General features: G+C 39.3%; 1 protein-coding gene across 6 annotated transcripts in view; it reads left to right on the forward strand.

Moving 5' to 3' along the window:
• Positions 1-21,926, forward strand: part of LOC137380760 (metal transporter CNNM2-like) — a 263,880-nt gene that overhangs the window by 147,728 nt on the left and 94,226 nt on the right. For 4 of the 6 annotated variants that reach the window (XM_068053075.1, XM_068053076.1, XM_068053077.1 and 1 more), the window contains one exon: positions 17,995-18,138. The exons of the other annotated variants lie outside the window; for them this stretch is intronic. In XM_068053075.1, coding sequence (XP_067909176.1) covers positions 17,995-18,138 — 144 coding nt within the window. The remainder of the gene's footprint in view (positions 1-17,994; positions 18,139-21,926) is intronic. 6 annotated transcript variants of the gene reach the window in all.

The raw sequence follows: 21,926 nt of genomic DNA on the forward strand, positions 1-21,926 counted from the left end.
TTCTGCAAAAAAAGAACAAACTACGCAAAGAGACACCATGGATAAATGAAGACTCCCGATAATAGTTGGGGTTTGAGAAAGGAATGTACATTAAGGACATAGAAAGCAGAGGAGAGCAAAACAAGGGAGAATATGAAGATACTAGGAGAGAAGTCAAAAAACAAATATGAAGTCAGAGGAACACTTAAATTATCAAGCACCATAAAACAAAATAGTAAAATATCTTACAGGCACACAAATAAAAACAGGAAAGTCGGAATGAGAATAGGGCCATTAAGGGATGGTCAGGTTAACATCACTGGCATTGATAGTGAAAATGGCAGAAATATTAAATAATTATTTTGCTTCAGTATTTATCAGGGAGACAGATCAAGTGGGCAATGATATCAATATGATATGATATAACCACATTTAAAATAAAAAGAGAAATATTAAATAACCAAACTCAGGATACAAAACCCCTGGTCCAGATGTATTGGACCCATGCATTCTAAAATAATCTAGGGAAAAGAGACAGAGCTGAGGTTCTGCCAATCAGGAAAGGATGAATAGGCTGGATCTCTTGTGTCTCGACTTAATGGAGATCATTAAAATTATGAAAGGTTATGACAGAATAGATGTTAGAGAGTTTCGGCCTACAAAACTAGATGCCATCCATGTAAATTGTCACCAAGAATTCAAATAGGGAATTCAGAAGAAACTTTTCCTAGAGAGTGATGAGAATGTGGAAGTTGCAACCACAGGGAGTAGTTGAGGTGAATAGTATAGATGCATTTAAGGGAAAGCTACATAACCAGGGAGAAGGGAATAAAGGGTTATGCTGATGGGGCTCGATGAAGAAGGATGGGAGGAGGCTTGAATGGGGCATAAATGCTGGCATGGACTGTTTGGGGCAAATGGCCTGTTTCTGTGTTGTATATCCTATGTAAACTCCGTAAGCTCTAGGGAATCCACCGAGAGGCACTTTTGAGACTTGTGTTTGTCCTGGACACTTGTATTTTCCATAAACACCCTCATCATGCAAGTTTCATACAGAAATGATTTCCACTGGACTACATATGACACAAACTCTAAACTACCTGGTTGATGTTTAATGCCCTGGAAGCTACTAAAAAAATTATTACAAAACAGAAGACCCACTAACAACATCTCTTTAGAAACTCTTCTTATGTTGGGCAATAAATGTGGCCTCCCTCATGTCGCTCACAGCGAATAAATTGATTAGTATAATGACAAGGATCGAAAACATTGTTTAGTTGGTTTAGTTTCAGATTAGCCTAGGAAAGAGCCAACACAGACACAATGGGTCAAATGACCCTCTGTGCTGTAAGCTTCTATTAGGAACAGAGGAACAGGAGTAGGCCTTTCAGCCTATTCCACCATTCAGTGAAATCATGGCTGATCTGTACTTCAACTCCATATACCCGCCTTGTCTCGGTATCACTTGATACCCTTACTGAACAAGAATCTATCGATCTCGGTTTTGAAAATTTCAATTGACTCAGAATCTGCAACATTTGAAGGAAAGAGTTTCAGATTTGTACTGCACTTTGTGCAGGGAAAGAAATGCTTCCTGATTTCTCTCCTGATTGGCTTAACTCTCATTTTAAGATTGTGCCACCTTGTTCTGGATTCCCCTACCAAATGAAAAGGTTTCTCTCTATCGACTTTATCAAATCCCTTGTACCATTTTAAACATCTCAATTGGATGACTGCTCAACGTTTTAAACTAAAGGGAATGCAAACCAAGTTTATGCAACCTCTCCTCGAATAATCCTTTCAGCCCAATATCATTCTGATGAAATAAAAACAAGAAATGCTGGAAATACTCAGCAGGTCTGGCAGCATCTGTGGAGAGAGAAGCAGAGTTAACATTTCAGGTAAATGACCCTTCATCAGAACTGACAAATATTAGAAATGTAAAAGGTTTTAAGCAAGTAAAGTGGGGGGGGGGTGGGGCAAGAGATAACAAAAGAGAAGGTATTGATAGGACTAGGTCACAGAGAATAACTGATCAGAAGGTGCCTCAGTTTCATATTTTCATTTGTACCTTTGCCTCTTAAATTTTGGGAAATAGTACAATGCTAAACTTTAAGATCAAAGTCTCCTGAAGTGGCATTCCTCAAATTAGTTCGCTCTTATCATTTTTTGGGAATGCGGTGGAAAAGATGGTCAATGTATTTAAATTGGAAAAAACATCCAGAGGCGCTTTTTATTCAAAAATGTTTAATTTTATTGCTAACATGGAGACTGTGACAAAGATTTTCATCTGAGATTCAACTTCCTTTCTTCAATTCTGCCATGGTACCTCGGGTTAAAAACCGACTTCACTCTCAGAAGTCATATCCCAGCTTAACTTGATGTATTGTTGAGACAATTATGCGGTTGTCGTTAGGAGTGATTTAAGTGACTGAGATAGACAGATAGGCTGAGGTAGACAGATTTTTGAACTCCAGGGGAGTCCAGGGGAATAGGCAGGAAAGTGGAATTGAGCCCAATATCAGATCAGCATGATCTTAATGAATGGCGGACCAGGCTTGAGGGGCTGGCTACTCCTGCTCCTATTTCTTCTGTTTTATGAGTGAGGAGCTAAGCTATTTAATTCAAAAGCAAACCTGTTGTGTGATTTGTATAAATAATTGGCAACTGTTTGAACTTAACAGACAATTACTTAAGTTCTGCATGACCTTAGATACTGTTTGAGAGAGATTTAGCAGGCTTCTTTTTTTCAAACCTTTATCCTACTTCATAATTTCAATGAAGCAAGAGTTGTCTTCAAAGTGAATTTGTTCAAACTTCTAAAGAGTGTTAGCTTACCAGATGCCTCTGTCATTGGTTAGACTTAGGAAAGGAAAAATAATGTACAAAAATTAGTTAGATTATGTAGCTTAATAGAGAAGTTATGAACCATTTATTATTTCATCAAAATGAAGAGATGGCTAAGCTTAACTACTGTAATAATAGCTGCTACTATTTGTTTCTTGTATTACACTTTTAATTATTTTTTGGCAATTAAAATCTAAAACCGGGTCTAATATAGTTTTTTATTCATTCATGGGATGTGGGTGTCGCCGACTAGGACGGCATTTATTGCCAATCCCTAATTGCCCTTGAGAAGGCTAACTTGTCTTTTGAATACGAGTTCTATATCTCCTTACATCTTCACATGTTTTAATATCTGGGTTAAGTTTCATAGTGTGTCTGAAGTGCAATAACATTTTTTCATAACATTATTTTAGTGATGTGCTCTAATTCAGTATATTTAAATGACTGACCAGCCTCTTGAGCAGGTTTGCCACTTGCCCCCCCCAAAGCTGCTTCCATTAAGACCAGAAGTGGGCGTGTTCTAGGTGGATGGGTTTCAGAGTTTTGAAATTTTATCACTCACCTGTTGGAGGTGGAGAGTTTATTTTGATTCTGTGTGCAATGAGATTATCGACTATTCTGAAGCTCAGTCAGAAACACAAAGTCTTTTGATCCCCAATCTATTCTCTTGCTTTCTCTGCTTGCATTCTCAACTCACTGCTTTATACTGGCATTGTGGGTTTCTGATTATGTGCAGGTGAATTATTTCCCGTGATCTTATTAAACGGCGGAGCAGACTCAAAGGGCCGAATGGCCTACTCCTCCTATTTCTTATGTTCTTATGTTCCTCCCCATCACTTGCCACAGCAGCCAGCAGCCATTTTTAGTGACACAAATTGTTGCAGAAGCTCCACAAATTATAATGCAATTTATACAACTGAATGTTGTTGAAATTACTGTTTTGTTGCGATCAGAAATCATGTCAAATACATGGACCATCTTTTACTTCTTGATCAGTCTTTTTCAAAAGTCTTTGCTCTTTGTCTTGGATTAGTAAAATGTGAACAAATTAGTTTTATGTTTTTTGGTACTTTATATAGTGATCTGCCTCAAATGTTGCTGTTATGCTCTAAGTTACTAATGCTAGAAGCAATATTGATATCAAATTGTGTCAGAGCACCATTGGGGTTACGCTATATCTGGAACTAATTGAATTTTGTGATGCCGTAAAAGAATAGTTGTTCTCATCAGTTTATGTTGAGGGTTCTGCTTTCTTAAGCACCCCTCTCAAAGGTGTTAAGGAAGTATTGTGTGCATAACATTTTAAAGAAATAAGTTGGAATTGTAGAGACATGCTGATTAAATTGAGACTTGCAATTTTCTTGATAGAGTAGATTTAAGCCTCTGGATTGAAGTCCCAAGCCCACTTTACCAGTGCCTATTTTCCCTGTAATGTGCTGCATGGTCACTAAGTTTGTTGCTAGCTACCAACAGCAGATGCTGGAGGACTTTATATGGAAACCAGGAAAAAATGCTTGATAGAGTGTCTGTGGGAATATTGACCGAAAGCTAAAAACACGAGCTACTTCTGCAGAAGACTACAGTTTGGAAGGGGGCTGTGGAAGACAAGAATGGAAACTTAAGGCTGTATTTATAGTTCGTCTACTTTTTTTTATTAGACAGTCCTTAAACATCGAGAAATGTATTTTGAATACCTGCTGATATAAATTATAGGAAAATAACTTTTAAAAAGAAAAGTCTAGTACTTTGCTATATAGATAACTAAATTTGGCATAGGTCTAACTAGTCTAGATACTTTAGATAGATTCATCAGTGCAGACTGGCTGGTATTTAAACTATGCCCCATCTGTATTTAAGTGACTTGCTCTAAAGCTATCAGATTAAGCAATAGCTACTTTGGTGAGAATATCACTGTAATGGAATGGAAAGTTCATTTGAACTCTAATATTAGCCTCTGTGGTTTTAAAGTTGCTTTGGAAAATTCCTTATAAATGATCACAAGCTGTGAATGGGAAAAATTTATTTAACTTCAGCCATACGGTATCTGCAGGAATTTTTAAATACCAATCGTATTTCTGGGAAACCAGAGGTTAAACTTTTTTTAATGATGACTCAATTATTGTGTGTATTGAGATTTGGTCACAAATTTGGAGTTGCTGAGCTAATTTAATATGTTTGGCTTCTGACATCAGAATCTTGACATCTGTGTTCGTGGGAAACCACAGGGCAGCACAGTACATTGTGAAAGTGGAACATCATTAGAAATGCTATTTTAAGCTTCATCTTTGTTTGAGCACATCTTCTATGGCCTCCTTCCATGCCTAAATGACACAATGACACTATAATGATTTTTGTAAAAAAAGAAAATCATGCTTCCCAGCATTCTCCAATCTCAGCTACCACCAGCTGGGGGGAGAAATTTTCTCTGTAACAAACTTGTTTAATTGAAAATAAAGAATTAATGATTTTGTTATGCACAGCCCACATGAATTTTTTTTATCACTGTGCTTTGAGAAAAGTTGGAGGGAAACTGCTCCCAAGTTTCTCATGTCCTTCCCTTCGCTTGCTAGGTTTAATGAAAAACAAGAAAATGGTTTTCCCCACGGAGGGCTCTGCTACACAGCAGGGGAGGAAAAGGGGTGGAAGAGCTATAGTGATAGGGGATTCTATTGTCAGGGGTGCAATTAGGCGTTTCTGTGGCCGCAAACGAGACTCCAGAATAGTATGTTGCCTCCCTGGTGCTAAGATCAAGGATGTCTCGGAGCGCCTGCAGGACATTCTGAAAGGGGAGGGTGAGCAGCCAGAGGTCGTGGTCCATATTGGTACTAACGACATAGGCAGGAAGAGAGTTGAGGTCCTGCAAAGTGAATATAGGGAGTTAGGCAGAAGGTTAAAAAGCAGGACCTCTAGGGTTGTAATCTCAGGATTAGTCCCTGTGCCACGTACTAGTGAGGGTAGGAATAGGAGGATAAGGCAAATGAATGCATGGCTGAAGAGCTGGTGTAGGCAGGAGGGCTTCAGCTACTTGGATCATTCGGATCTCTTCTGGTACCTGTAAAAGAAGGACGGGTTGCATCTGAACTAGAAGGGGACCAATATCCTTGCGGGGAGGTTTGCTAGTACTATGTGGGAGGGTTTAACCTAGTCTTGCAGGGGGATGGGACCCAAAGTAGTAGTCTCTCCGATGAGATAGTTGAGGCAAATGTAGAGGTTAAAGCAAGCAAGTCCAGTAGGCAGGCCGGGCAGGACAGGGAGGCGTGGAAGGTCTGGTAGGCTAAACTGCATTTACTTTAATGCAAGCAGCCTTACAGGTAAGGCAGATGAACTCAGAGCATGGATCGGTACATGGGATTGTGATATTATAGCTATTACAGAAATGTGGTTGAGGGATGGGCAGGACTGGCAGCTCAATGTTCCGGGGTACCGATGCTTTTGGCGTGACAGAGGTGGAGGTAAGAGAGATGGGGGGATTGCACTATTGATTAGGGAGGACATCACGGCAGTACTTAGAAAGGATATCCCGGGGGAATGTCCAGCGAGGCCATATGGGTAGAACTTAGAAATAAGAAAGGGGTGATCACTTTGATGGGATTATACTGTAGGCCCCCCCCCAATAGTCAGAGTGAAGTGGAGGAGCATATATGTAGGGAAATCACAGATAAGTGTAGGAATTATAGGGTTGTAATAGTAGGTGATTTTACCTTCCCTAATATTGACTGGGACTGCCTTAGTGCTAAGGGATCAAATGGGGAAGAATTTGTTAAGTGTGTCCAGGAGAGTTTTCGGGAGCAGTATGTGGCTGGCTCTACTAGAGAAGGGACTTCACTCGACCTCCTCTTAGGAAATGAGGCTGGGCAGGTGGTTGATGTGTCAGTGAGGGAGCACTTTGGGACCAGTGACCATAACTCTATTAACTTCAAGATAGTTATGGAAAAGGATAGGACTGGTCCTCAGGTTGAAGTCCTAAATTGGGGGAAGGCTAATTTCGATGGCATCAGACAGGAACTCTCAGACGTTGAATGGGAGAGGCTGTTTACGGGTAAAGGGACATCTGGCAAGTGAGAGGCTTTTAAAAGTGAGATAGGAAGAGTTCAGGGCCGGCATGTTCCTGTTAGATGGAAGGGCAAGGCTGGCAAGTTTAGGGAACCTTGGTTGACGAGGGATATTGAGGGTCTGGTCAGGGCAAAGGAGGAGGCATATGTCAGGGATAGGCAGCTGGGATCAAGCGAGTCCCTCGAGGAGTATAGGCGATGTAGGACTATACTTAAGAAGGAAATTAGGAGGGCGAAAAGGGGCCCTGAGATTTCCCTGGCAGATATGATAAAGGGGGATTCTAAAAGATTCTATAAGTATATTAAGAGCAAAAGGGTAGCTCGGGAGAGAGTAGGTCCCCTTAAGGATCAGTGTGGTAATCTGTGTGTGGAGCCACGGGAAATGGGCAAGGTCTTAAATGAATACCTCTCGTCTCTATTTACTTTGGAGAAGGTCATGGAAGCTAGTGAGTTCAAGGGAGGGAACAGTGATATCCTGGAGCATATCAACATTACGAAGTTGGAGGTTTTGAAGTGCATTAAGGGGGATAAATCCCCAGGGCCTGACCAGATGTATCCTAGGATGCTATGAGAAGCAAGGGAGGAGATTGCTGGGGACCTGACATAGATTTTTGTATCATCGTTAGCCATGGTTGAGGTACCGGAAGACTGGAGGATAGCTAATGTTGTGCCTTTATTTAAGAAGGGCAGCAGGGATAAGCCAGGGAACTACAGGCCTGACATCAGTGGTGGGAAAGTTATTGGAAGGGATTCTGAGAGACAGGATTTATATGTATTTGGAAAGGCATGGTCTGATTAAGGATAGTCAGCATGGCTTTGTGCGTGGGAAATCATGTCTCACGAATTTGATTGAGTTTTTTGAGGAGGTGACCAAGAGGATTAACGAGGGCAGGGTGATGGACGTTGTCTATACGGACTTTAGCAAGGCCTTTGACAAGGTCCCGCATGGTAGGCTGGTCCAGAAGGTTCGAACACATGGGATCCAGGGTGAGCTAGCAAATTGGATACAAAATTGACTTGGTGATAGGAGGCAGAGGGTGGTAGTGGAGGGTTGTTTTTCAGATTGGAGGCCGGTGACCAGTGGTGTGCGGTGCTGGGCCCTTTGTTGATTGTCATATATATTAATGACTTGGATGTGAATGTAGGAGGCATGATTAGTAAGTTTGCAGATGACACCAAAATTGGTGGTGTAGTGGACAGTGAAGAAGGTTGTCTAAGGTTACAACAGGATATAGATAAACTGGGAAAGTGGGCAAGGGATTGGCAAATGGAATTTAATGCAGACAAGTGCAAAGTGATGCATTTTGGGAAGTTAAGCCAGGGCAGGACATATACAGTGAATGGCAGAGTACTGGGGAGTGTTGTTGAGCAGAGAGACCTTGGGGTGCAAGTACATAGTTCCCTGAAAGTGGTAACACAGGTAGACAGGGTGGTGAAGAAGGCGTATGGCATGCTTGCCGAGGCATTGAGTACAAGAGTTGGGACGTCATGTTACAGTTGTACATAACGTTGGTTAGGCCGCATTTGGAGTACTGTGTGCAGTTCTGGTCACCGCACTACAGGAAAGATGTGATTAAGCTAGAGAGGGTGCAGAAAAGATACACAAGGATGTTACCTGGTTTGGAGGGCTTGAGTTATAAAGAGAGATTGGATAGGCTGGGTCTGTTTTCCCTGGAGCGAAGGAGGCTGAGAGGGGACATGATAAAGATATATAAAATTATGAGAGGCATAGATAGGGTAGATAGCCAGAGTCTTTTTCCCATGGTAGGGGTGACTAAAACTAGAGGGCATAGATTTAAGGTGAGAGTGAGGAGGTTTAAAGGGGATCAAAGGGGTAAATTTTTCACACAAAGAATAGTGGATATCTGGAATGAGCTGCTTGAGGAGGTGGTGGAGGCAGGAACAGTAGCAACATTTAAGAGGCATCTGGACAGGTACTTGAATGAGCAAGGCATAGAGGGATATGGAATTAATGTGGGCAGGTGGGGTTATTATAGATAGGCATTATGGTCTGCATGGACGCGGTGGGCCGAAGGGCCTGTTTCTATACTGTACGACTGACTCTATCTATTTAAGTAGTTTAGAAACTCCTACACTGAAATGTAACAAAGTGTCTGATTTTAAGAAAAATGTTTGCCAGCTATGCAATATCCCAATTTCCCAAAAAGAGTGTCTTGATGCTTTTGTTTACCTGCCTTTTTTCTTCAGTCTTCCCCTTAGATAATTATTGGTCATGCGCTACATCTCCCCTAGAATTACTGCACACCAATTGGGAAATCTCATGGAAAGCATCTGTCCTACCACTTACATTCTGCATGTTGGAGCGCCATTGTGCAGCGATACCTACTACCATTAAGTGCAGTTTCACCAGAACTAAAATATGGTCAAATTATATACATTGTTATTGTTTTCCTCCTACTGGCTTTAAGGTGTTCATGTAGCAAATTGCAAAATTTTAATGTTTTTATTATTGCAGCTTGTAGATCTCTGCTCTTGTGAAAAATAAACCTGTGAAAGGTGGCCAGGCGTGTAATTTAAAAACTGGCAATTTTTTGCATTCACCTTGTCATTGTGAAAATGTAACTATGAAATAATTATTTGATTTTGTTGTTTTTCTGTCAGTTGAATTCTGAATGCATCATGATCAGCATATTTTAGAAATTAGACAACTTTGTTCCACAAAATTAAGGGGTAGATTGTTGTGCTAAGCATTACATTGTGAAGCTCCACATGGTAATAAAAAGGCATTGTATATTCTAATTTGCCATAATCCGACATAATGTAGAAATATCTGTAAGCTTATTGGTGTCTGTTGTCCTGTATTATCTTGCTGCATAGAGGATGGCTGATAATCGCAACTTGCACTTGTTAGACCAAGGCTAAGGGAGTAAACCCTAACAGAAAATCCGGAGCGGAACCCCGTAGGCGGTCATGTGTCACCTTTGGCATGTTTCCGGCAGTTCCTGCAGCCATACTGGTGCCAAACGTCGTGTCCTGCACTCCTTTGGACCCCACCAGAAAGGCCGAGAGGGGGGTTTTGACGACTGGGCAACTCTCAACCTCCATAAATTTGCCCAGGCATGCGCCATGGAGAGGTCACTCCATAGTTGCCTCACAGCGACTAAAACAACACGGAAGGCAGCAGTTACGGGTTATAAGTCCAGATAAATTGGCACTTGTTTACAGGTTCCTTGGTATGAAATTGTGATGTGTGAGTCCAGTGATAAAAAGCATAGTATTCCACAAATCCACTCTTTCCCATTCCTGATGGATTTGGAGTGGAACAATATGACGGCACAGTGGCGCAGTGGTTAGCACAGCAGCCTCACAGCTCCAGGGACCCGGGTTCGATTCCGGGTACTGCCTGTGTGGAGTTTGCAAGTTCTCCCTGTGTCTGCGTGGGTTTTCTCCGGGTGCTTCAGTTTCCTCCCACAAGCCAAAAGACTTGCAGGTTGATAGGTAAATTGGCCATTATAAATTGTCACTAGTATAGGTAGGTGGTAGGGAAATATAGGGACAGGTGGGGATGTTTGGTAGGAATGTAGGATTAGTCTAAATGGGTGGTTGATGTTCGGCACAGACTCGGTGGGCCGAAGGGCCTGTTTCAGTGCTGTATCTCTAATCTAATCTAATCTAAAATAAAGGGGAGTGTTGGCTTCAAACAGCACTTTTGAAGCATAAAACTCCATAATGAAGGTGGCTGTGTTGAGTGTTTTTGTTAAAATTTACAGGCACTTCAATATAATGCACTTCCCCTTTAAATGTTGTCCACGAGAATGGATTAAAAATATGTATTTTTAGTCCTGTTAACTGCTGTATTAATACTTAAAATGCGCATGTGTATAGTAGTTTTAAGTGTACAAGCCATCTGGTGTTTCTTCTGCTACAAATCTATACTGCTGACATTGAAGACTTTGGCAGAACTAATCTGATATTATTGACTGACTTTCTGAAATGAAGAGGCATGGTATTGTTTAACAATCATATAATCAAAAACAGGTATTTATTAAGACGTGTTATGCTGCCAACTAATGGATCAAAGCACCCCTTTGCTTTGCAAGGTTACTGATTTCAAGTCCATAGTCTGTTCTTGGTTATGGACAGTAATGGATAGTGGTTATTTGTGGGTTGGCCTAACATTGCAATGTTTAATTTTAGGGATTCTAATAAAAAGGAATATATGGTCTTAAATGCATTTTACTTTTGGAGCATGAAAATATTTTTTTGTAATCTTCCTTAGTAAGAAAGTATTCTAGTTCAGCCCTTGGACATCTTTGTACTTTCAGTGTATGCTACTCCTAACCATCCCAGTTGAGAACCCAACTGTAAATGCCTATTAAAACTGAGATGTGAACTATATTTCTACTTGTTGATCTTATGAGATTGTACAGATTTGGACTGCCCAAAGAGAACTTAATGTTTGCATTATTTTGAAAAGTAAGAGATGCTATGTCATGGTTAAGACTATAATAACCTTTAACTGGCATGTGTGATTGATGAGTTGGTTGTGCATTCAATTTGACTACATATTATGAAAACTAAGCTCTGATGTTTGCAGTGCTCAGTGTGTATCTTTAAGAACAGCATGATGCCACTTTTCAAGGCTGTTTTTGATTATCACAATGTGTACTGTATGGCTAGTGATTACACTCCTTTTTAACAAAATACCCTAACTAAAAGTGGAAGGAGAAAGCTATCGTTTTTAAAAAGAAAAATACCAACTACTAAAATGTCAGAGTTAAATGAAAATATGTAGTTTCTAGCCCTTTTGATTTTGAATATCTTATCTTCTGTAACCTGTCCAATGTTTTCACAGCATCACTCATACCCATATGCCAGCATAACAAACAGATCACCATGTGAACTGCATATCCCTGTCTCTGATGTGTGTGCACAAGGTTACAGCCTGCATTTCATTTGTCTTTAGCTACTTATTTCAAGAAAAAATAAACACTTACATTTCTCATTATATAAACATAGCACTGGATAAATTTCAGTGTGATAACATACATTTTACACTACTTGTAAAAATTAATTGAGTGAACAAGTTTTAAATGTAAGTTTAATATGTTTCAGTAAGTGTCAGCTTAGTTCAGTGGTAATACCACTCCAGGACTTGAGTACATAATCAAGGCTGCTACTTCATGGGTGTACTGAGGGAGTGCTGCATTGTTGGAGGTGGTGACTTTTAGACCCGAAGTTAACCATGGTCCAGTCTGCCTGCTCAGGTGAATGTATAAGTTCCGATGGTGCTCTTCAGTGAAGAGCGCGAAGTTTTTTTTTCTGGTGTCTTGGCCAACATTCAGCACTTAACCAGAGCCACCAAATCAGATTAACAGGTCATTTATCTCATTGGGATCTTGTGTGCAGACTGACTGCCACGTTTGCCTACATAACAGTGATTGTATTTCAAAATTAATTTATTGGCTGTGAAACATTGTGGGATGCCCTAAGGAAGTAAAAGGCTTTATATAAACACAAGTTCTTAATTTTTTTATAATTTGAAATTTCAGTTAGGAATTCAGTCATCTAATTCAACCTATATAGGTTTGTCTTCTCTTTAGTCTGCTACAGTGCATCATATTATGATCCGCTTGCTGACTGTGCCTCATCATGTCTCATGTCTGGATACTAATAGATGCGAATGTACTACGCAGTGCATCCATGTACAAAATAAAAGCTCTGGCAGTGTGCCATGAGCTTATAATTTTGACAAGATTTGTCAAGTAATTGGTAAAGATTTTATTTTTTTTTTATCACTTCCATGGTGTCATACGAGGAGGGAAATTGGATATCATTCAAATTTCAACATAATGGCTAATTGATATGCAGGTAGAGAGATTTTTTTGGCTAAGACCAAAATGGAAGAGTAATAGAACATGATTAGAAACTGACAGAGCCTTGAGTTAAACTTAGGAATGTAAGGGCATGGTTAGGCCATTCAACCCCTTAAGCCTGCTCCGCCACTCATTTCGATCATGGCTGATCTGTAACTCCGCTCCATTTACCCCTTGATACCCGTACCTAACAAAAATCTCAATCTCAGTTCCAGCAGTCACAGTCTTCTGTGCGAGGAGAATTCTGGATTTTTGCTACCCTTTGTGTGGATAAAGTGCTTCCTGATTTCCTCTTACTAGGTTATGTCCCCTCGTTCCTTATTTCTCTCCCTCCAGAAGAAATAGTTTCTCAGTATCTACTCTATCAAATCTTTTTAACATTTTAAACACTTCGATCAGCTCACCCCTCAATCTTCTGTATTCAAGAGAATACAAGCCAATTTTATGGGATCTGTCCTCATAACCTAACACTAAACCCTAGTATCAGTTTGGTGCATCTGTGCTGTATCCCCTCTAAAGCCAATATATGCTTCCTGAGGTGCAGTGCTCAAAACTGAATACAGTCCTCCAGATGAAATCTGGACAGGCTCGATACAGCTGAACCTCCTCAATATAATCCATCCCCCCTTCAGGGAAAGGTCATAGTCTTTAGCCACAGTGCAAAGAGTAACCTCAAAGTTAATTCATCAATTTAGGGTATGAACTAGCACTTGATTCAGTATTTACTGCAATCTTTATAGCATTCAAACATTGGATCCTTATCAACAAGGAATGGATGGATATTTGTTAGGAAAATGACTTAAAATCAAGCAGGTCCTGCAAAAGATAAGCCAAGTCTTTTCCCATACCGGTCCTCGGATGTTGCAGACATACTGCTGTCACTGCCTTCACTCGATAGATAGAAGTTAAAGGGTTTTCACCACCAAACAGATCTTCAGTGTTACTTAACAAATGCAATGGAGAAAGAAGTCACTGAAAGGTGATTGGATTATTGTTATAATATGCAGACTTTGGTGCTTGGAATTAAAAATAATGGATAGATGATGATTGGAAATTAAAATTACAAGCTTTACACTTTTGCATGCTCCTGGAATGTAAATTCCAAGTTTACTTGGTCTAATTCTCATTCAGACATACCCTAGTTTTTAACACAGCACCTTCCAAACCCGCGCCCTCTACCAACTATAAGGACAAGGGCAGATGATGCGTGGGAACACCACCACCTGCAAGTTCCCCTCCAAGTCTCACACCATCCTGACTTGGAACTATATCGCTGTTCCTTCACTGTCGCTGGGTCAAAATCCTGGAACTCCCTTCCTAACAGCACTGTGGGTGTACCTACCCCACATGGACTGCAGCGGTTCAAGCAGGCAGCTCACCACCACCTTCTCAAGGGCAATTAGGGATGGGCAATAAATGCTGGCCTAGCCAGCGACGCCCACATCCCATGAATGAAGAAAAAAACTTGCACGGCTGAGTGATAACTCCTATTTATTGAAGTTGTAAGTGAGTTGCTTAAGCCCTGAAGTATACTTTGAGTCAGTCACAAAAGTGCCATTTTGTTCCCCCTCCTGCCAAATTTCTTTCCCCTCCTCTACAGATATCATCCCATTCCTGGGATTTGTTCAATGAGTGGTTGGCACCCTTCAGTATTTTGCATGTTCTTCATGTGCAAGGCCAGACAACACAAAAAATAAAACCTATCTGATACAGCATATTTAAATACAATGGCTAATTTTTGACTCCGCAACAGCTCAGCTGACTAATTTGCTATGGGGGAGTGGGGTGGGTTGAAAGCAGGGGTAGTGATCGTAGCTGAGCCTGATTCTGACATTTCATGATATCCACACGTGCAGACTTGCGAAAGGGGTAGCTGGAAAATGATTAGAGACAGGAAACTCATTTGTTTTAGCTTGGAGTGCTTAAGCCAATTGTCGACACCCTCATTCCATCTCAATTCAGATCAATCAACTTGGCACTGGTCAGATTGAACCTATGACTTTCATGAATTGACTACTTGCTCCCTTAGTTAACTGAACCATTGGGGGAGCCAAAATGTCACTTTATAGGCAAATATGTTGCCTGTTATGGGTGCGCTGCATTTTGAGTATTTGATGCAAAGTTTTTCAAGGTATGAGAAACAGTTAAAATTGATCAAAGGGCCGTTAACTAGTGATGTTTGTTATTTGCCTTTGCAGTTGTCCCATTGGCGGTCCTTAGCTGTGCCCTAACGCTCTGGCACGGAGGAAAGCCTATCACTTTCTTTGTGAGAGGTGCATTATATTAAAACCTGTAAGGTAGTTTCTGTGTGCCTTTGAAACCGAAGTGTTCTGGCAGTTTTATTTAATTGCAAGATACCCGTCTGATTTTCAAATCAAAGAAGGGTATTACTGTTACCCTATATTGAGCATTCTTAATTGAATTTTGTAAGTTCTTTCTGGGCTAGTGCAATTTGCTGAGTATCTAATAAAATATCTAAATTTATGTATAAACTACATTGCAGTATTCCTTTTACTTTGGGCCAATACTGATAAAGAATTGACAAAATAACATTTTTTGCAAGCTAACTGACAAAGCATGATTTATCTACCTGCTGCTGTTTTTATTTTTGCTTCTACTGACTTAGTTTCTTAATAAATGATTAATAGTTGTAAACTGAGGCATATGATTTGACAGAGTTTATTTCCGTCTGTTGGAGAGCTCTGAAATGGCTGTGTTTATAGTCCATATAGAATGGCAAAAGGAGTTATTCGCTTGGTTTTGCTACCTTCCAAATTTCATGTCTGGGGCCAGGTTTCAGTTCATTGGAAGTGTAGCGAATATGTCTTTTGTGCTGGTATAGAAGCAAATCTCTTGAGAGTGCTTGAATTTTAACAGTAAATATAGAGTGAATGAAATTGAATCACCACAGAGGGATATGAAAAGGGCACTGAGTACAATAGTAGCCACATCATTGGTGGTAATAAAAAGAGTGATGGTACCATTCGATGCTAAGCTTAAATCATTTGCTACTATAATTGATTTATAGGCAATTGTTGAGGGAGTTTTAATTCTGTGAAGACAAATATTTTTCTGTTAACTGTTAAATGAAACCTGCGAGCTGCATTCAGAATAATGTGTATTCATATCTTGTAATGTAGCACTTATGCATTCGATCTTTTGAAAGCATCTGTAAATATTTATTTGAGGAATTCATGCTATGGTATTAAATCTGCTTTGTCATATAGCTAAACATTACTTAATTTATGACAGTATGGCCCCACAAACAGCAAATGATAAATGACGGGATAATCTGTTTTTGCTGGTGTTGGTTAGGGGCAGGACAGGAGGAGGAATGTTAGCCTGGACACAGCCAGCATGGAGAGGAGGCCTTGACTTAACATTGCCTCCGAAAGACGCACCTCTCACATTGCAAAACTTCATCAGCGCTGAAGTTCCTGTCTAGATTATGTGCTCAAGATTTATCACAATCAGTAGTGGAAGTCTGGAACTCGCACCTGCAAAAGGCTCTGCATACGGCATTTTCTATCAAACTTTTATTTCTGTACAGATGTTGCCCTCTGATAAGTGTCATGTAAGTTGTGGTGAGCTTAGCATACCTTCATTACTTATAAACAGCATTTACAATTAACCCTACTACTATTCTTTGCAGCAGAAGGGTGCCAGGTGGGGTGGTACTGCTTTCAAGAGTGACCGTTAGTGGTGATTTTTTTCTCTCTTTGAAAATGGTCACAATATAGGGCCATTGGAAAATTATGTTGTACTTTTTTTGCATTGGATTAAAAATGTTTAAATTTAATCAGGCAATGTGCATCTCAAAAAATATTTCATCCATATAGGTTGTAAAATTATTGCTGTTATTGGAAACTGGACTTCTAAAATATTGTATTTGATTCTTCCTTAAGTAAATAGCCACCATGCCATGTAATTTACTGAAAATTGTTAGGAACTTTTTTTTCTAAATGCGCAACTTTTCTAACAAAACTTGAAATGAAGCATTTACTAAAATGTAGCAATTCACACTGACTTGTAATTTGTTAGATTGTTAAATAAAGGAATGGAAAACCATTAACAGAACAGCAAATGTGCATGAAATGTAAGCGGTCTGAATTAACCTATAAACAGATGTTTAATCCAGGTAACTCATTCTACTTATTTGGGGCGGGGCGGGGGGTGGGCTGCGTTGGGGGAATAGTTTCAGTTCTGTTAACCAAAATAATTATTGAATCAAATCATAGAAAATATACAACACTGAAATGGGCTGTTCGGCCCAAACAGGCCTTGTTGGTGTCTTATGTTCCTGTATTCCTTTGTTCTCTTTTCCTACAATCACCTAACTAACCTCGTCTTAAAAGTTGCGATGGCCTCTGTTTCAATCGCTAATTCTGGAAGTGTATTCCACAACCTCTCAAACAATTATGTAAAAAAACAAAAAAATTTTCCTATGCTCTGTCCTACATCTCTTCACACTTAGTCGTATATTCCTGCTTCTAATTATTTTCTCCATCCAAATATTTAGTAATTTCATCTTTAATTAAATATTCCAAAGTTTCCCTAGCAAATGTTAAACTACTGACCTGTAAGTATCCAAGTTACCTGTTTCTAAATATGTGGGTATTACATTAGCCACTGTACAATCCTCCAGCGCACATCCATTCTCAATAGAACCGTGATATAATTTCTAGGATTTCCACTGTTTATTCCTCTCTTTCCCTCAGGATCATTGGATGTGCCCTGACATTTAAAGGAGTTAGTTAAACTAAGAGTTCAAATAGGTATTACAATAAATAAAAGGAAACTCTCACTTTTATCCAGTTCTTGAATTACCTCCTCCCCAGTATCCTGCCAATGAATTGGGCTGCATTTTGCTGAATTTCTACAAGGGCATATATTATTTGTATATATGGATAAGATTAGTCCTGCAGGTATGCATATGCTATGCTTCACATTTTATGTTGCCTTCAAGAATACAGTAGGAATACTTTTTAAATGGTTTGAATTTAACTTCTGTTGTGCAGTCACATTTTTATGCAATATTACCATATTTTAAATCTAATCTCACCCTTTATTTCTCAATGGCCGGTACCCTCTTCGTTAATATTCAGGTAATTTTTACAGATGAATTCTATTAATGAATTAGTGAATTTGTACAAGAGCATGTTTCTATTTTTACATATAAGGAAACTTCATCCTTAAAATGTAAAGCATATGCAAACTTTAACATGTCTCAAAAAATCACCTTGGTTTGCATTAATCTTTCTTCCCTCTACCCTTTGTAGGTAAATCTCATCTGGCAATAGTACAGAGAGTGAACAATGAAGGAGAGGGGGATCCATTTTACGAGGTGCTAGGTATCGTCACACTAGAGGATGTAATTGAAGAAATTATCAAATCAGAAATCTTGGATGAAACAGATTTATATAGTGAGTGTTCACAGTGTAATATTTGTGCTGTACTTGTGCTATACAGGATCGTCCAAACATTTGTCTGGAATAATAATTGGATCTACTTCCCTGTTTCATTTTAAGGTGAAGGTCTAGAGGGTAAATGAGATATACAGTGCGCAACTAGTTCCATTTGCGCAAACTTTTTTAAATATTGTAGTAAAACCAATGTAAATGCTCCATATCTCTGCTCTTCATGGAAAATTATAGTTTTGCAAAGGAGTAAAAGAAGTTCATTCTTAAGCATCCTATACACACCATAGGGGAAATGCCTATCTCGATTGTTTTTGGTAAAATGTGTGATTAATGCAGATTAAGCTCTTGTTGCGAAATAGGTTGTGTCACAAGTTTTGAACATAGGAGCAGGAGTAGGCCATTCAGCCCATCGAGCCTGCTCCACCATTCAATTAGGTCATGGCTGATCATCTGCCTCAACGCCACTTTCCCATGCTATCCCCATATCCCTTGATCTCATTAGTATCCAGGTATTTATCGATTTCTGACTTGAACATGCTCAATGATTGAGCTTCCACAGCCCTCTGGGGTAGAGAATTCTAAAGATTCATCACCCTGTGAAGAAATTCCTCCTCATCTCCGTCTTAAATGGCCTACCCCTTATTCTGAGACTATGCCCACTGGTTCCATACTGAGCAGCCAGGGGAAACATCCTATCTACATCCACCCTGTCACATCCTGTAAAAAGGTTCACCTGTCATTCTTCAAAGCTCTAGAGAATACAGGTCCAGTTGCTTCAATCTCTCCACATTAGACAATCCCGCCATGCCAGGGATTGGTCTGGTGAACCTCTGTTGCACTCCCTCAATGGCAATTATATCCTACCTTAGATAAGGATACACAATATTTTAGGTGCGGTCTCACCAAGGCTCTATATAATTGCAGTAAGACCTCTTTACTCAAAACCCCTTGCAATGAAGGCCAACATATTATCTGCCTTTCTAATTGATTGCTTTAGACCAACACATGGTCTCCAAGCATTCACATAAAAGAGAGCAATAAAACCAGAGGAAAAACAAAAAGACCATCAAGGAAGCTGAGACAAAATACTTGGAACTTTAACCCTCTCAACTATGTAGCTGTTTGGCTGGTCAGCTGGCACTGATCTGTGTAATAATGGTTTAAAAGGTTTTTGCTTTAATTAGGGTCTAATTTCACTGGGGAGCTATTAAAGCTTTGCGTTTGGTCTCCTGTGGGAGCAGGTTTTTATATCTTTAGTATTGTTGATGTGAGTCGACCAATTGGGAAGCCTGGAATTGTGGAAATCCAAGTTATAATTTAATGAGAAACTTAGTCACAGAGATTAAACCAAGTGGAAAAGAAACTTGAAGTGGGAGAACGACTTGGCCCCAAACCTCTAGTTATTGCTGAATGTTTCGAGTTCTAGAAGAAGAAATGGGAGGAGGATGAGTCTTTTAATCAGTTGTTGGATGAGATCAAGACACGTTGTCCAAAAACTGACCATTTGGTGCATTTTTTTTTAAGACAATTTTATATGTGGGCTCTTCAAATGCAAAAACCTTCAGTAGGAGCTTATTAAACATTGAATCCAAAGCATTTGACATTGCCTTGATTTTGGAGACTGGAGATAGATGAGTGAATGTGTTTCAACAGAAAACTATAGCAAATAAGATGAGAGCAGAACCGCAAAGTGGAAAATGAATAATGATTGGCATCCGTAGAATGTGATTGGGCATAGAATGTTTGTTTAGCTGAAAACATGAAACCTGAGTAAAGAAATTCTTAAGGAATGCGGATGTATATGTAAAGCAAAAAGATAAAATTATAAGTAAAGTGGGAAATTAATAATTAAATAACGCATGGCTCAAGGTTAGTAGAGAAGTAAGAAATGTTTCTGATTTGAGTTCTAAAACTGCACCTGTTAGCAGAAAAGAGTGGTCAATTTGTACACTGAAATCAGAAGCAAAACATCAAATTCTTCTCCCATTGAAAAATGGAAATTAAAGTTTGGAAATGACGTCATTATTCATTCAACGAGAGAAGCTGTATGTATGTAAGAAATTACAAGTTAAACTCTAAGACAGTGATGCTCAAGAGACAGTCAATGTAAGTTTCAATGAGATCACCTCTCATTCTTCAAAACTCTAGAGAATACTGTAAGCTTTTATTGATCCAGCCCATGAAGCTGTTGTCATTTCTCCTTTTCTTTGTCATTGAGTAGAAAGCTGGCTCCAGCACCTTCAAACTGCTTAAAATCTACTAGTTGGCACAGCCTATTCCATTCCTCTAGGCTTGACTGATAAAAGAGCTGAAGCATTCTCATGTTTTTGAGCTACATTAGGGTTCTGGCCATGTTTTTTACGCTTTCATGTTAAGACAGCAATGGCTTTTGCAGTCGGGATTATAACGTTGAAGATAATTTTCTGCAAAAGATGTACTCTGACTTAAAAAAAAAGGAGAGAATAGAGAGCGGCACACACATTCCCTGATGGGGTTGGGTAGTAGCGAGAGTAAGCAAAAAACGCAAGTGGTAATCTATAGAGCAAGGCTTTGGGGAGAGGGAAGTAGGGTGGGTGGCCTTTTTAAAAAAAGTTTTTTTGTGTATAGCAACTTGCATTATTGCAAAATCACACCTGTCCATTTACTGGTTTTGACACTAGTATCTGGCATCAATTCCAAAATATTTGAATATGATCAATTTCAAGTCATATTTGAGACAGCTGATGCCTTTTATTAGAAAATTTCATGTATTTAAAGTGAAGATCAGATCCTGACTTTTGAGAGAGACCTGGTGTAGTGTCCAGTGGTACAGAAGAAGCTGGGTCAATCAAAGTCAGCTATGTTCTTCATTTTAGTCCAGTAAGGAGTGAGTGAGATGGCATGAGCAGGAAGTAAAATCAGATTTCATATCTCTTTGGACTTTATATGGACATGAACCCTGCCTATGTTGTTGCTCTTGATAGAGATACATCAAGCTGACCTTTCCCAGAGCAACATAGTGCAAGAAAGGTTAACACAAACTCCTATTTAGTAGCATCTTAAGATTGGATTGCATTTTTCTTATCCTAAATATTCAATAGTTTATTTTTCATATGCAAAGCAATTTTTTTTTACTGTAAATTTGAGAAACTAAAACATAGAGCATACTAAAGCATCCTTTAGTACTTCATCCCATCATCCAAAAGTACTTTATCACTAATAGATTCTATTTTGGATTATAGTCATTGTTGTTATGTAGGGAGACTTTGTCAGCTCATTTGTACACAGCATTTCTCACCATATAGAAAATAGCTAAATACTTTCAAAAGGAAACCAGATAAGCACAGAAAATGGAATAGACTTGCTGAATGGCTGAGATGAGGCAGATGGAATGGGAAGAGACTCGTGAGAGTATAAACGCCAGCACACTAGTTGGACGCAATGGCCTGTTTCTGCGCTGCATATTCTATGTAATTTAATTAGATGACATTGGATATCTTTCAAAAAATTAAGTCAGCAGAAAGTTCAAATTCTGAAAAGGGACAGGAGGAGTGAAATGTAAAAAAAAAAGACGCAATGCCAAAATTCTTTAAACCGACGTCTGTACTGCTTTTAAAAACTATTCTAATGAACTACAAGGATTAAAAAGGGGTTGGAATAATTGAAAATGTAGAGTACCCAGAGTAGAACAGCACATAGTTCAAGTGATAAAACTGAATAGAAGTATTGAAATTTATGGTGACCAACAGGTTACCATTAATCTGGATTTAGAAGTCTGTCATAATAAAAACATGAAATGCTGGAAATACTCA

Source organism: Heterodontus francisci, chromosome 20 (assembly GCF_036365525.1).
Source record: "Heterodontus francisci isolate sHetFra1 chromosome 20, sHetFra1.hap1, whole genome shotgun sequence".
Taxonomy (NCBI): Eukaryota; Metazoa; Chordata; class Chondrichthyes; order Heterodontiformes; family Heterodontidae; genus Heterodontus; species Heterodontus francisci.